The 12,235-nt window shown below is 45.5% G+C and overlaps 1 protein-coding gene across 1 annotated transcript in view; it reads left to right on the forward strand.

Moving 5' to 3' along the window:
• Myo3b (myosin IIIB) overlaps positions 1-12,235 on the forward strand; it is a 326,704-nt gene that overhangs the window by 87,434 nt on the left and 227,035 nt on the right. Inside the window, exon 7 of the mRNA XM_087900046.1 lies at positions 4,796-4,861. Coding sequence (XP_087756172.1) covers positions 4,796-4,861 — 66 coding nt within the window. The remainder of the gene's footprint in view (positions 1-4,795; positions 4,862-12,235) is intronic.

Here is a 12,235-nt window from a genome sequence, read left to right on the forward strand (position 1 = left end):
CAAAATTCACAGCCCCCAGGAGACCCCACTTAACGAACCTGACCTTGTAGGGAGACCTCGCTTCACACCCTCGCTGAATGTGTTCCCTGTGTTTGATAACTTCATTTTGTTCCTTTCATGAGGGTTGCTTGCTAATTGATTTCTGGCATATTTTGCATACGTGTTCACCTAATTCATCTCCCAAAGTCATAGGCTCCATGAACAGAAAACAGAGGAGTAGGTAGATGCTGAAGAAAGAAATGTCATAAAACCCGATTCTTCTACTTTTTCTGGATATTTTTGAGGGAGAAAAAGGGCTATGTTTTGTAGGGTTTTGTTTGTTTGTTTGTTTGTTTGTTTTTTGAGTGGGAGAGAGAGACCTAGGAGGAGTTAGGCAGAAAAGACATGATCAAAGTATAATGTATAAATATTTTTCAATAAGTAACAGCCCAATTAAAAAGTGAGTCACAGAAGTGAAGTGACAAGGTCTCACTGCATAGACAAGGCTGGTCTCAAACTCCACATCCTAAGTTCTAGGATTATGGAAATGCATCACCATCCCAGCTGACATGTTTCTGGGAGCTGTGTTTTCCTCACTTCTAATTTTGTAGGATTTGGGGACTGGTAAGGTGACCTGCAAAGTGAGGCATTCAGCTGGAGCCTTGGAGACCAAGAGAATTCAGTATGACGCCTATAGGTCTTCATCTTCCGTCTCCAGACCCACACAGCACAATGTACTGACGTCACTATGTCTACAATGGGGCTTAAGTCATTGTTTGTTTACAGTTGTTGAATACTGTGAAAATATATGCTGATTGTCAATTGACTGGGTGTAAAGTCACCATGGAGACAAACCTCAAGGCATGTCTTTGAGAAATTATCTTGCACAGGTAAACTGAAGTAGGAAGACACACCCCCATCCTGCCACTGCCACCACCACCGCCAAATGTGGGCAGCGTCATTCCCTAGGCCGGTGTCTTTAATAGAAAGGAGGAAGCAAGCAGAGCACCAGAAGCATAATTTTCTGCTTCCTGACTGGGGACACAATGAGGCCAGCTGCTTCTCACTCCTGCCACCACAATTTCCCAGCCACAATGGACTGTCCCTCAAGCTGTGAGCCCCAATAGACCCTTACCTCCTTAAGTTGTGTTTGTCAGGTGCTTTGTCAAAGCAACAAGACAAGTGACAAACCAGTGTATTCAAGTATGTGGGGATATGTGGACTTCAAAAGTGGAGACTGAGGAAAATACTGTCAAGTTCAATTCGTCATCATTTTTTCACTCAATTTCACTCTGCTTACTGTGAAAAATTTACCTGGAATCTACTTTCATCCAAGAAGGCTATTCCAGGTTTTTCTACATATTGTACTACTTTGGGGACCAAGGCAGATTTATTCCTGAAACTATTTCTTACTTACAACATATGTGTATTTAGTCATGCAGTCACTTATTCATCAACAATTTATAGACTAACAGGTAGGAAGAGACGGCTCAGTGGTTAAGAGTATGGGCTGCTCTTCTAGAGGACCTGGGCCCAATTCCTGGCACCCACATTGTGCTTCACAAATGACTGTAGTTCTAGTCCTGAGAGATCTGATTCCCTCTTCTAGTCTCTGAGGCACCAGCACACATGCGATGCACAGACAGGCAGAGCACCCATAAACATAAACATAAACATAAACAAATAAATCAGGGTTCAAAAAACTATAGAATGGTGTGGGAGGTCCTTCTGTCTTGGTGTTGCTTTTATTGGTTAATGAATAAAGAACTGTTTTGAGCCTACGGCAGGGAAAGCTAGGCTGTATACTGGGAGAAAGAAGGGTGGAGTTAGAAAGAAGCCATAGATGCTGGGAACTTTACCTGGTTTACCACAGCCACGTGGCGATATATGGATTAAGAGAAATGGGTTAAATTAATATAAGAGTTAGCCAATAAGAAGCTAGAGCTAAGTGGGCCCAGCAGTGATTTAATTAATACAGTTTCTGTGTGGTTATTTTGGTTCTGGGCGGCCAGGATGAAAAAACAGCCTCTACCCACAGTAGAATGTTGTTGTTTAAGCATGATAGATAGGCATGAAGAACATGCAAGAGCTCACCAGGTGGACAAATTGGGGAAGTTCACCATGTGCAATGGTCCTGAGGCGGTAAAGGGGGGAACGTGTTGGGAGGTACAGGTTCTGAGAGGAAGATATGGTTTGGAATGGGACTGGGTAGACAGGAAAGATAACCTAGCTATTATGTAAAGGAGTTGAGACTTGGCAGTGAGGATCTGCAAAGAAATTTGAGCAGGGACACAAGGTCAGATGTGTTTGTTATGAGGAAATTTTAGCCACTGGATACCAGTTGGACTGCAGAGAACAAAATGGAGGGAAGGAGAAAAACACAGAGGTGTCTGGGGAACTATGGGGCGAGATGATGAATGGCTGCTTCGGAATGTGAAGGAGGGACTCAGGAGTAAAATAGAGAGGACACTGTGCTTGATTGATGTATTAGGTCTCCTTATTGTCTTAGCAAATTACCCTGAACTTCGTGGCTTACAACAATCTGAATTTATTATCTCACAGTAGCCTGGAAATCTGATGTGAGGCCACAGGGCTAAGACCAAGCATTCAGCAGGGCTGTATTCTTTCCTAAGGCTTGGGAGAGAATTCGCTTTATCACTCTCTCAGGTTACAGGCATAATTCAGTTCCACGTGTCTAGGACTGAAGGGCCCTCTCCTTTTCTGAGTAGCAGCTTGGGCTTAACCCCACCTTACAGGGGCTGCCTGCTTTCCTGATTTCACAGCCCACCCAATCCATCTACAAAGGCCGCGGGAATGAGCTGTGTTTCTTCACAATGACCCTCTCTACCTCCTGTTTCGCGTGCATGTGTTTATGTATGTGAAGGCGTCTCTCTGTGTGTGTGCAGGAATACATATGTGAGCGTGCAACAAGAGGTCAGAGGTCAACCTCCTGTGCTTTAGTGCTGTCTGTGACCATGGCTCTATCTTTTTAGGAGTTCAGTTTTAGGGTCAAACCTCGGGCACTGAAGGAGGCAAATTCCAAACCATCGTTTTCCTCAGATTGATCTTCTTACATTATATTGAAGTGCCTATAAATTTTACCCAAAGGAGAGAGCTGGTTATTCTGCATGGCCTGCTAACCACCCGCATTCATACACCGGCAGGTCGCAGCACATAGGATGCACAAGGGCGAAGACAAGGGGTAACATGTCTCTTCTTTGTGAGTAGACCTTTTGGAAACACCATAGAACAATTTGACTTGTACATCACTGGTCAGAATTCAGTCATGCAGTTGCACTCAGTACCAAGATGCCCAGGAAGCTGCAGTCTTTGTTATGGTAACAATGTCATAATAAAGACTGTGCCCTATGAAATGGGAGGAAAATCGATACTAAGAGATATATTGCAATCACGTTATCTGAAACATTTTCTTTAAATCTCTAGCTGTTCTTACAGCTTTCCATTCCTCTGTCCCTTGAAGCTGAGCAGTCGGCCGCTTTAGGAAGCAGTTAGTACTCAAGCAGAAACAGAGATTAGATACAGTGGGCTTAAAATGTACAGTCATGACGAGGGTGTGTGGAAATGTTCTTTGGTTTACTGACCTCAGTTTGCTCACCAGCCCCCATTTCCACTAATGGCAAGGAGTAAGGCCAGTTCACTTCTGGTTTGTGTTTGTGTGTGTGTGCACGTGCGTTTGCACGTGTCTGTGTCCAAGGCATACTCATGCAGACGTCAAAGAAAGATGAACGATGCACTAACATGCAGAAAATAAAGGAATTACACAGTGAAAAAAAAAAAAGAAAGATGAACGACGTCTGATGTTTTGCTCTATTGTCTTGCACATTGTTTTCTGAGACAAGGTCTGTCACTGAACCTGAGGTCACAGTGTGAGCTAGGCAGACTGCTCAGTGAGCTCCCAGCATGTGCCTGGCTCCACCCCCTCCCTTCCAGAGCTGGGGTTACAGGCTTGCATAGCCATGCCTCCCTTCTCTGTGTGCAAGGGATTCAAATGCAGGTCCTCTTGCTTGCGCAGCAAGCATGCTTGCCCACTGAGCCAACCCATGCAGCCACACTTCTGTTTTATAGATGAATCTCTTTGAGGAGCTTTTAGATAAATTCAAGTCTCCTTTGCTGCTTTCTCACCAGGGGGTGGTCTAGTGAGCCGCTCACCTAAGAACTTTCCTGTTGGGCTCTGTTCTCACGAACCGCCTGTGATCAGGCACGGAATATGTCTGCCTCCCTCTGGGAGCCTCTTAGAAGCTGGGGCGCTGTTCTGAGGCTTTCAGTGTCTCCTCTGCTTATTGCAGAGGTTGGCACGTAGGAAACGGTTAAAATGTGACTGATACAATCACGAGCCTGCTTTAGAGGCATCGGATAATTAATTCAAATGGCACCATAATGATCTGAAAACCCTGCATAATTAAAAGTCTATTTCTCTATGGCCCCCTAGCATTATGCTTATAGCTTTCTTACAGCACCCATAATCCTCTGCTCTCAGATACAATGGTTTGTGTGTTTGTCTGGCTGCCTTTTAGAGCGTCTGTCTTTCTTGAAGAATGTCCCTGCTCTTTGTGCCTCCCACCAGTGCTGAGGTCAGGAGAAAGTCCCCTTCAGTCTGGGAAAATGAGTGACCACGGGAGGAGGGGCTTTGAGTTTCCACAGGTGAATGTTTCCCACCTGGGAAGGAGCAGAGCCGTTTTCTCCCCACCCCCCAGCTGCTTAGAAGGGCATCAGTCAACAAGTCCCAACTGATGCCTTGCCCTTTACCGACTCTCAGCTTATTCTAATGAAAAGCATTGCTTTTTTTTTTTTTCAGAAATCCTCCCCCCACTTTGCTGCACCCAGAAGAATGGTGCGAGGAATTTAACCACTTCATTTCACAGTGAGTAGTTCCTCCTCTGGGAGCTGCCTGTGCAGCACGGTCTTGACTCCTGAAACCAAGCTGTGGAATAGGCTCAGTCCTAGCTGGACCCGCTGGCATGTTCTAGCCCAGGGTGGCCCTAGTAAATTACTTAAGGAGTTCCCACAGAATCTGAAGAGTAAGGAATTCCCGCTGATTCAACTGTCTTCGTTCCGATGATCACATGTATCTGCAAACCTATTCTGTAGAAGATGCACGCCTGTAGCTGGTGTCTACTCGGGGAGTGGAGAGACGCATATCTTTACAGCTTTGGTGGGTGGGTCATTGGGCTTTATTCTAGGATTTTCCAAACCAGGACTCAGGTTTCAGTTTCCAAGATGATGGGGAGCAAAGTAGGATCTTTGGCCTAAGGCATCAAGATGAGGTATCCTAGTCAATGCCGAAGGTCTGGAGAGCTTGAGGAAAACGGTGTGGAACAGTGTGAGGCCCCTGATGGGAAGTGTGCCCCCAGGCCAGACTTCCTGAGACTAAGACAATGGAACACAGACAGACCAAAGACTGACTCAGTGCCGAGATCATGAGTTTGGGGCCTGGGCCTGGAAGAGGACCACATTGGTGCTAAATGTGTGGAAGATGTTCATCTTTCCAAAGATGAAGTGAAGGTTCAGTAGTGATCGAGTGAGAACCCATCATTAGAAGCCACTAGTAGGGGCTAGATCTGGGAAGAGATAACTCAACACCTGGGATTCCAAACAAGAGCTTCGGAGACTATGGCAGGAGAAAGTAAAAGGCCAACAGTGCTGATAAAGAGGGGAGGAAGACACAATACTTTCCTCATTTATGCCTATGTGCGGTCTTATCTTCCACAAAGGGTCACGGTAACAAACCAGACAGGATCATCCTCCTTAATATTTGTCTAGATTTACAGTCTTCACCCACAATCCCTGAATCCAAAGAGCCCTGAAAAGAGAAGCCATTCTGTAGTTGAGCCATCCAGCCGCAAACCGTGACCTTACGTGAACTGACGTGGGGGCAGCGTGGGCCCTGAACTGATGAGGGCCTGTTTATAGTCACCGTCTTTTTTAGTGTGAATATTCATGTGTTTCAGTACAGATATACTCCTGTTTGATGAGCGTGCCCTATCCCAGATCGTTCTGCCTTGTTATGTAATGTGCAGCGAATGAGCCAGCTTAGCTGTCTAAAGTTTGATCAGATTTAGAATGCTAAATGTGTTTGACCCCAAGGGAGTTTGTATGAGAACTTGAGTTTGTGTTTCATTTCCATTTCAAATGCAATAGAGCTTGGGGGGTCCTGAAAATTGTTTGTTCATCTAATCCCTCCTGGACCTGTGCCATATCTCTCTGAACAGAAGAAGGGAGGAGGGTGGGGGAGACTCAGAGAACACTACCAAGAGATATGTTGTTGGAAGGTGACTGAGAGATTTAGGGCCAAGGGAAAACTCAGGGAGGTAGTGTTGGAGGGTGAGGTACAGACCCAAGGCTGGAGAGCATACCCTTGCTCCTCAGCCCAGCTTCATTTTTGCCCTAACTACAGAATGTATGGGACCTGCCACAAGTCGGAGTGACTGGCTACCAACACTTGCTAGGTGGGAGGTGAGAAAGGACCACTTCCTGAAAGCTGGTAACTACAGGAGGTGGTGGAGGGAACTGAAAGAGCCAAAGACGCTCTAGTGGCTTGCGACCACATTTTGGAGTACCGCACACACAGAGAAAAATCTCTCTGGATCCAAGGAATTTCCCTTTCACTCCACTGCTGCACAGATAACCTTGATCAACCTCTGAAGCTGGCCTAGAAAACTCCATTACATATTCACACACCTTCCCATTCCTCCGTGCCGCAAAGATGTGATTGGACTCACAAGTTGCTTAAGTGTGTTTTTCTCAAGAGTATGGTAGTGTTCTCAAATCAACACAGTACTGCTTCTGTGGATTTAAGGGCAAGGTAGACAACCGATGGCAAATAAAAACTTTTAGGGTCAGCCTTGCTATAGAACATCTCCTTATTCTCTTGTTCCCTCTTGACAAATCCCATGGGATGGCAATTCCAATCTGATTATGTTTTCCAACTTTGGTATTTCCAGAAGTTCTCATCCCAAGTTACTTTGGACCTTGAAAGCTCTGGAACACTGGAAAGGCAGAGGGGCGGGGCAGGGGGGTGGAGGGGCAAACACAGAAAGCATTGTCTTTGAGAATACCTGTTGTCCGTAGTGTTAGAGTGGAGAAATCAAAGCGAACACAAATAAGCAAGCAAGTGAGGGTGCATGTATCCATTTTCTCTCTGCTCTGGGTTGTAGATAGGACGTGACGACCTGATTCAAGCTCCTGCTGCCCTGAATTTCCCACAATGATGGACAATCTCGGGAATTGTTAGCTAAAATTGAAATTACGTGGTGTGAGCGAGAAGGGAACACAGAACACTCAACAAACCCACTTAGGAGTTTATTAGAGGGGGTGTGTAAAGGCCTGGGGAAGTCAGTGTGCAGAGAGAGAGAGAGAAAGAGAGAGCAAGAGAGAGAGCTGGCATGGCCAGCTTTTAAAAACTGCCTAGCACATGCACACAGAAGGTTGACATGACTACATCATATGCAAATGACGGGGAGCGGGCTCACGCATGTGCACAAGGGCTTAGCTGAGTCATGTGGATGATGCAACCTCATGTGGGTCACGAGGGGCCCTTTAACATCCCGGGGCCATTAGGCATTTATGCCTGAGGGCTTGTCCGCACATACATGGCCCTAGAACTCGGAAGTGTCAGCCTTCTTGTGGCTGAAATCATAACAAAAATAAACCCCCTCTCCTCTATATTGCTTAGCAGCAGAAATAACAGCTAGAAACCCTGTCTGCTATATCCAAATCCTGCCCCCCCACAGGGTTTCACCTATCTCAGGCTGTCCTCAGACTTGATGTATAGTTGGTGTTGGCCTTGAATTTCTGATCCTTCTGCCTCTATTTACTGAGTGCTGGGGTTACTGGCTCGTACTACCATGCCTGGTTTATATAAGTACAGGATGTGCTATTACCGACTGTGCTACGTCCCTAGTTCCACCCTTTGATTTTTTTAGATGGCAGTGACTGCTCTAGACTGCCTCCCAAATATACTACGACCAAATGTGATCTCATTAGACTTACTCAAGTCAGCAGTTAACTGTAAACAATGAGACACTTTGCATCCGAAATGTCTATTTAGAGAGCTTTGGTTTGCTTTTATACTTAATGTCTTGTACTGAGAAAAATGAGCGGGGAATTAACACCGTCCAACCATAAAGGGTTTCATCTTTGGAGGTACTAGTTGGGAAAGACAGTATCTGAGAGTTTTAGTGAATTGTTTTAAAGCAGAATCATTCAGAAAATAGATTCAGTTCCCTTTATAGAACAAGGCACAGGGTATTCCATGAAAGTAAACTGCCTAGATTTTCTCTAAAAATAAGCAAGACTAGAAATATCTTCTCTAAAAAGGTTGTGGTTTTTATTATGTGTGTACACTTTGTGCACACGAGTGCAGGTGCCATTGGAGGCCAGAAGGGGGCATCAGATCCCCGGAGCAGGAGCAATAGGGAGTTGTGAACTGCCAGGCGTGGGTGCTGGTAGCTAAACTCTGGTCGTCTGCAAGAGCTGTGTGCATTTTTATCCTGACTAGAAACACCTTTTGTTGTTGTTTTGTGTTGTTGTTGCTGTTGTTTTCTGAGATAAGGTTTCTTTGTGTAGCCTTGGCTGCTCTGGACCTCACTCTGTGTAGACTAGGCTAGCCTTGAACTCAGATCTGTCTGCCTCTGCCTCCTGAGTACTGGGATTAAAGGCATGCACCACCACTGCCTGACTTAACTTTCTTCTTCTTCTTCTTCTTCTTCTTCGTCTTCGTCTTCGTCTTCGTCTTCGTCTTCGTCTTCGTCTTCGTCTTCGTCTTCGTCTTCGTCTTCGTCTTCGTCTTCCTCTTCCTCTCCCTCTCCCTCTCCCTCTCCCTCTCCCTCTCCCTCTCCCTCTCTCTCTCTCTCTCTCTCTCTCTCTCTCTCTCTCTCTCTCAGAGATTTGTTTATTGTGTATTTTATGCATATGGATATTTGTCTTCATACCAGAAGAGGATATCTGATTCCATAGAACTACAGACAGTTGTGAGCCACCATAACAGGTCCTCGGAATTGAACTCAGGATTTATGGAGGAGCAGTCATTGCTCTGAACTGATGAGCCACAGACTTAACACCTATCAATCCCTATTGCCATGTGACCTGTGAACCAAAGTGGATTCATCATTGAAGATCTTAATGTGTTAGTCACTTTTCTCATTGTTGTAATAAATAATAGGTTTTCTGTATCGCGATGATGGGTTTCTCCATGGGCTCAGTAAACCAGATCAAGCCAAATTTAAAAAGCACAGGTATATTTGAGCAAAGCTACTCCTGGGTGTGTCCTCCAGTCCCAGAGATGGGACAGAGAAGTCACACACCCGAACTAAATCTGGGATCTTATATGGCTTGTAGGTGAGGAGTGATGGTGTGCCTGCCACAAGCTGGGTTTGTGACCAAGTATAGTGAGATGCTCACTGCTTTAGGTGGGATCTTGGGCCTCTGGCCACCTCAGGAGAGGAACTGCTGCAGCTGCCAAGAAGGCAGAACTGGGCTTTTGTGCACCTTTTCTTTGTTGGAGATTATCTGAGAAGGTGGCATTTGGAGAGAGAGGGGAGGAATGGGGCTTTCTGGACCAAGCAGGAATGAACTGAAGATTGAAGCCAAACAATAAAATACCTGCTAGAAGCCACTTAAAGGAGGAAGAGTTGGGCTCATGATTGGGGGTAGGGGGGTATCTAGGGGTGTCTAGTCCGTCATGGAGCAAACACCTGGCAGAGGGCTCTGTATGTGGTGGGGGCTTGCAGCAGTTTCTCAACACAAGAAGCAGAAATGTTCAGCCCCGGGCAGAACTGACTAAAGCCCCTGAGGTCCACACACCCACGGCCCAGTTCCTCTGGCCAGGCCCCACCTTCAAAAGGCTCCACAACTTCCCACAAAATGTCGTCAGCTGCAGACAAAGCATTCAAAACACAGGAAACTGTGGGATGCACTTTATTGTAAACCATGAGCGTCTTTGGTACTGGACGACACACTACTGATCGCCACAGAATCTGGCTGCTTCCTAGAGCGGAGTAGTCGGGCAGAAATGCTGAGATACGGGCTAGTGTCTTTAAGGTTTGTTTCCAGCCTCTTTCTTTGGAGACAGCAGAGAGGGGAAAAATTTTTTTTAAGGACCTAAAAGCCTAAAATCCTATTAGCAAACCTGTCATGGAGTTAAAAAGAGAAAAAAGGAAGCCCCCATCACCCTGGTTGGTTCTGGACCTTGGTTGTTAGTGATAATTGACTCATTCATATGAGTTAGTTACACATTTGTCAGCCCCTGCCTCCTGACAGCTTAGTTAAGATAAATTAAACATGGTGCGCACATAAATTCTGCACTGCATATGGAAAGACCCTGCCCCCTACCTGATGCGCTTTTTTTTTTTTTTTTTTTTTTTTTTTTTTTTGTCACCACTATAATGTGTGGCTGGCTTTGGAGCGGTTTCATTATCAACCCCCCCACCCCCTAAACCTATTTGCATAACAAGTTTATCTGGTTCAAGTACCTGCCAGACTTCTACTGGGTTAAGAGGCTCCCTGCAGAAATAGCCTTTTGATAACAATAATTTTCATTTGCTAACTTCACCTTGGTCCCCAGGGATCCTCCTTCTCCTTTAAGTTCAACCTAATTTAAGGCCTTTGGACTGAGTAGCCGAAAGGTCTTTGCAAGCCACGCTCTTTCACTTTGTCTCTCAAACTTGTGAGGTTTTTATTAGGAGTTTGTTTCAGGACAGCAATGGGTCTGAACTGATTAGTGAGACAATAAAGATGGATTTGCTTTTGCTGGGGGCAAATCCACCAAGAGCAGCCTGGCTGCTTGGTCCAGAGATTACCCCCCTCCCCACCACCTCGCCAAACTGCTCTTTCAGAGGGGCTGCTCTGGCAGTGTAGGGAAGAAAAGTATTGAAAGTATTGTCTCTTCCTCACTGGCTCCAAGATTCAAGGCCAACACTCTCCTGACAAAAGTCTTTAATGTTAAGGTCAGGTGACTTTCAGAAAGCACGTGACTTTCAGAAATGACGCTCTAAAGCCCAGGGAACCTGGGAGTTCCTTGGTTTCATGAAGTATGTAAAAGCACAGCTGAGAAAAGTGTGTGTGTGGGGGGGGGGGGGCGGTGTCGACCTATTGGCTGGGGGACTCAGCAAGGTCTATCTGATCACAGCATCTCCTTCACCTCGCCTTCCTCTTTCCAGGTGTAGTGCAGGTGCCTATTTGAGGGTTTTTAAATCGGGAAACTTAGAAGGGTCCTCCTCAGCTTCTAAACACTTCCTTTCTGGGGGAGTGTTTCTAGTCCCCAGTCAACGGCTAACAAGCAAGAGCCCAGCCAGCCAGATACCAAATACTGGGGCATTTCTCCAGTCGCCTTCAGGTGACGCTCAGATAGGTAGAAGCAGCTGCCCAGAATATTGTTAGAATGTTGCTGCTGATTGGGGAAAGGGTGTTTAAACTTCTTTAACCTTTAGAGACAGTGACCCGGATTTACAGCCCTTGCCTCTTCTACATGTCTGCCCGTTGACTGTTTTACTGAATTTCTCTCAAGCCAACAGTTCTCAGCTCTTGTCTTTCTCCACTCTGTACTTCAAACCGCTTGATTCTACCTGGCTTTATAACATCAACAAACTACGCCCAATAATATATAGCCTCACCTAGCTAGCGACTTATTACGGTCCACAGAATTCTCAGGTTTTTATTTCCTGGTAGGACCCCAGGAACCGTACAAATGGTTAACTCCTCCAGGAGCCGAGCGAGCCCACTGTAACCTTTATTTACCTCCCTTCACACGTTGCTAATTTTAATTAAACTGAGCAGCAGTATCTCCAGTGGCACACTCTCCATTTTGGATTTATTTAGCCAATGATTAGCAATTGCGGCTTCTTGAATTAATTAGCATCTCTTGAGCTACAGGGAATTAGTGGATTAGTAAAAAAAAAAAAAACTCATGAAAAAGGTTGGAATACTCTAAATTAAAACCTAATAAACTCCCCTTTGCCCTCTTCACGGGTATTGATCCATAGACTTTTAAGTGAAACTTGCCTCTTTTCTGATTTTGAAAAGTTGGGTTTTTTTCCCCTCCTCTGTGAGAAGAATAAAGTTATGGGTTTCAAGCTTACACTTTGAAGAAGTATCTAATTTAGATGACGTGATGGGTATTGTAACTTTCTGGAAGTTTCACATCATTATTGCTGTGACTGTATCACGTGACCGTATCTTATTGCAAAGGAAGATAAGGACTGGTCACTGGGTGGGGCAGCAATGGGTCCAGATCCTGACC

This window comes from Myodes glareolus, chromosome 21, assembly GCF_982192425.1.
Source record: "Myodes glareolus chromosome 21, mMyoGla1.1, whole genome shotgun sequence".
NCBI lineage: Eukaryota > Metazoa > Chordata > Mammalia > Rodentia > Cricetidae > Myodes > Myodes glareolus.